At 48.6% G+C, this 3,454-nt stretch overlaps 1 protein-coding gene across 2 annotated transcripts in view; it reads right to left on the reverse strand.

Annotated features, from left to right (window-relative positions):
* The window catches only part of B9d2 (B9 domain containing 2), a 9,576-nt gene that overhangs the window by 2,966 nt on the left and 3,156 nt on the right, over positions 1 to 3,454 (reverse strand). For both annotated transcript variants that reach the window (XM_008854995.3, XM_008854994.3), the window contains exon 3: positions 1,894 to 2,019. In XM_008854995.3, coding sequence (XP_008853217.1) covers positions 1,894 to 2,019 — 126 coding nt within the window. The remainder of the gene's footprint in view (positions 1 to 1,893; positions 2,020 to 3,454) is intronic.

The raw sequence follows: 3,454 nt of genomic DNA on the forward strand, positions 1-3,454 counted from the left end.
GAGGCCAGGAAAGGCCATAGGTGAAAGTGCAGCTTCAGTTGCAGTGAAGACCCCAGGATTGAAGGGGTCATGGAGAGAATCTGAGGCCAGAAGAGGCCATTGGTGAAGGTGTAGCCTCAGTTTCAGTGGTGACTCCAGCTTTTTGGAGATGCCAGGACCATGGGATGACCACCAACGACAGCAGTAGGTGTGGAATGGAGCTGCCCTGGGTCTGCGAGAGGAGCTGTGTGTGCTGTGGACAGCAGAGTCAGAGAAGTGGAGCTGTCAGAACGCTTTGGAGTCTAGAAGATCATGAGTGAATCCCAGATGTCCAGCCTCGAGCTGGACTTTGGTTTTGCTTAGGTGTGCCCGATTCTTCCCTTTGAAATAAGATAGTACTTGTTTTGGATTTTACAGGCACCCCCAATTAAGAAACTTTTAAAATAAACTGTGGACTTTTAAGTGTTTGGATTTTTTTAAGGACTATGGGGCTTTTACGGTTGTACTGTGTTATGTTGTGATATTAATGTTAACAATGTATCTTGGGGACAAGAATTGGAAAGGTTATGGTTTAATAGTGATGTGTCTGTGTGTTGAGTTGACAAGGGGTCAATTGTGCTGGATAGCTTTAGTGTCAACTTGACACACCTGGGTTGAGGGAGCCTCAACTGGGGAATTGCTGGACTGGCCTGTGGCCATGTCTGAGGGGCATCTTCTTGATGAGTGATGTGGGAGGGCCCAGCCCACTGTGGGTGGTGCCACTCATGGGCAGGTGGGCCTATGTTGCATAAGAAAGCAAGCTGATCAGGGGCAGGGGAGCAAGTCAATAAGCAAGAGTTCCTCCATGGCCTGTACTCCAGCTCCTGCCTCCATGTTCTTGCCCTGAGTTCCTACCTTGGGCTTCCTGATGAACTGTGACCTGGGAGATGTAAGACAAATAAACTCTTCCCTCCCCAAGTTGGTAGTGGTCAGAGTGTTTTGTCACAGCAATCGAGAAACTAGAACACACAGTCGGTCATCAAATGCCCTAGCTCATCTTACTCTGAGTCTTCCACTGTGCCCAGCACTCTGCCCAGACCCTTCTATTTGTCCTTGAGCCTAGTTAGCTCCTCCTGGCCCTTCACAGCAGAATTTACTCTGAGTCTTCCACTGTGCCCAGCACTCTGCCCAGACCCCTCTTCTATTTGTCCTTGAGCCTAGTTAGCTCCTCCTGGCCCTTCACAGCAGAACTTAATCACCCCGCCCTCGAAGGCCCTGTGACCTTGGAGATACATCTTCTGGGTTCCTATGGCCTCTGTAATCCTCCACTCCAACTCCAGCTACTCTGGGCTGGCCTGTCTGGAGACAGAAGTATCTCCTACCTAGAATGGAACCCTTGAAGAGAGTACGGGGTGGGGGGCAGTCTGTCTTGGTCACGGATGGTGTCACCTAGACCAGGCTGGGGAGGAGCAGGTTCTCAGTCAACAGTACTGATATTGCTGAAATACCCAAGCCATTTCCCAGAATCTGCTGCATTTTAACCAGAAAAGCATTGCTGATTTGATACCCTCCTCCCTCCAGTACTCACTTCCCCTTTGAGCTAGGCCTCAGCTTTTGTGAGGAATAGCAACCAGCCCTTGTCCGGCCCCTCCTCTCTAGCTCTCTTCACCCCTCCCTTTATTACCCTTTACTTGAAAGCTACCTCCCCTCCCAACTGGACCCCTATCTTCCCATCTCTCCTTTACCCCATCCTCTGTCACAGCCCACAGACCTTGGACTTCTTGTAGCTCAGGTCAGACCTCAACTCCATCCCACTGGAGCAGACCTGGCCAGAAAAGGAGCCCACAAGGAATGGGGAGTAGGGGCAGCCATGGTGTCACGACCCCAGCTGCTTCCGGTGTCATTGGTCCCCACTCCTCTCATCCTGGTACCCACCTTGGAGACCTTTGGTAGCGAAGTGCAGGTCAATGGGGTGGGACCAATAAGCCATGTCCCCAACCTGGGGGGTGTCCACCTGTGTTTGGCCCTCCCGAACACCCGACAGGAGCTTCCATGCAGCCCCTGTAATGAAAGCCAGGACACAGGGTTGAGGGTTCGAATCTCCACACTAGCCAGGTGTAGTGGACACCTGAAATCCCAGCACTTGGGAGTTTGAGGTAAAAGGATTGCCAGGAGTTTGAGGCTAGTCTGGGCTACATAGTTGCCAGTCAGCATGGGCTACAGTGTGAGTCCCTTTCTCTAAAAACAAACTAGATAAAGAGAAAGAAAATAAATCATAGCATTATTTATATATGTGTATATGTATTTTGCAGTGCTGGGGATGGAACCCAGGGCATTGAATATGCTAGGAAAGGGCTCTTACATGAGCTATATCCCCAGTCCCTAGCCTTACCTCTTTCTGTCTATGCAATCTTAAATAAGTTACTTTTCTTCTGTCTCTGCCTCCCACCCCAATCTATAACATCAGTGAATAATAATGCAGACTTGGGGCTAGAGAGATGGTTCGTCAGATAAGAATGTTGTTTATAGGGCTGAAGAGTGGCTCAGTGGTTAAAAATGCTGGCTGCTCTTGCAGAGGATCCAGGTTCAAATCCCAGCACCCATATGGCAGCTGACAACTGACTGTAACTCCAGTTCCAGGGGATCTGATGCCCTCTTCTGTCCCCCTCAGGCATTACACAACATGGGTGCACTTACATACACACAGACATAACACTCATACACAGGAAATAAAAATAATTTTTTGAGACAGGGTCTCCCTGTAGCCCTAGCGGACCATGCCCAGCTAATAAATAAATTTTTTTTTAAAGAACACTGTTTAGCTGGGCTTGTGGCACATGCCTGTAATCCCAGCACTTTGGAGGCAGAGGCAAGTGGAGCTCTGTGAGTTCAAAGCCAGCATGGTCTACATAAAGAGTTCCAGGCCAGCTGGAGTACAAGGACACCCTGTCTTAAAAAAAAAAATTGCAGAGGACCCAGGTTTGGTGCCCAGCACCCACATGGCAGCTAACAACTGTCTGTAACTCCAGTTCCAGGGGATCTGACAGCCTCTTCTGTCCTCTGTGGGCATTACACAACACGGGTGCACTGACCTACATGCAGGCAATACATGAATACACATAAAAAATATTAAAAAATGTTTTTGTTTTATTTATTTATTTATTTATTCATTCATTCATTCATTTATTTATTTTTGTCTTTTTGAAGCAGGGTCTCCCTGTAACCACCCTGCTGTCCTGGAATTCACTATGTAGACCAGGCTGGCCTTGAACTCAGAGATCTGCCTGCCTCTGCCTCCCAAGTGCTGGGATTACAGGCGTGTGCCACCATGGCCAGCTATGGTTTATTTATTTTTATTTTATGTGTATCAGTGTTTTGCTCACATGTAAGTACACTGACATTGTGCAATGCCTATGGAGGCCAGAAGAGGGTGTCAGATCCCCTGGAACTGGAGTTACAGAAGGTTGTTAGCCATCCTATGGGTTCTAGGAACTGA

Source organism: Nannospalax galili, unplaced genomic scaffold (assembly GCF_000622305.1).
Source record: "Nannospalax galili isolate Female #2095 unplaced genomic scaffold, S.galili_v1.0 scaffold1687, whole genome shotgun sequence".
Lineage (NCBI taxonomy): Eukaryota > Metazoa > Chordata > Mammalia > Rodentia > Spalacidae > Nannospalax > Nannospalax galili.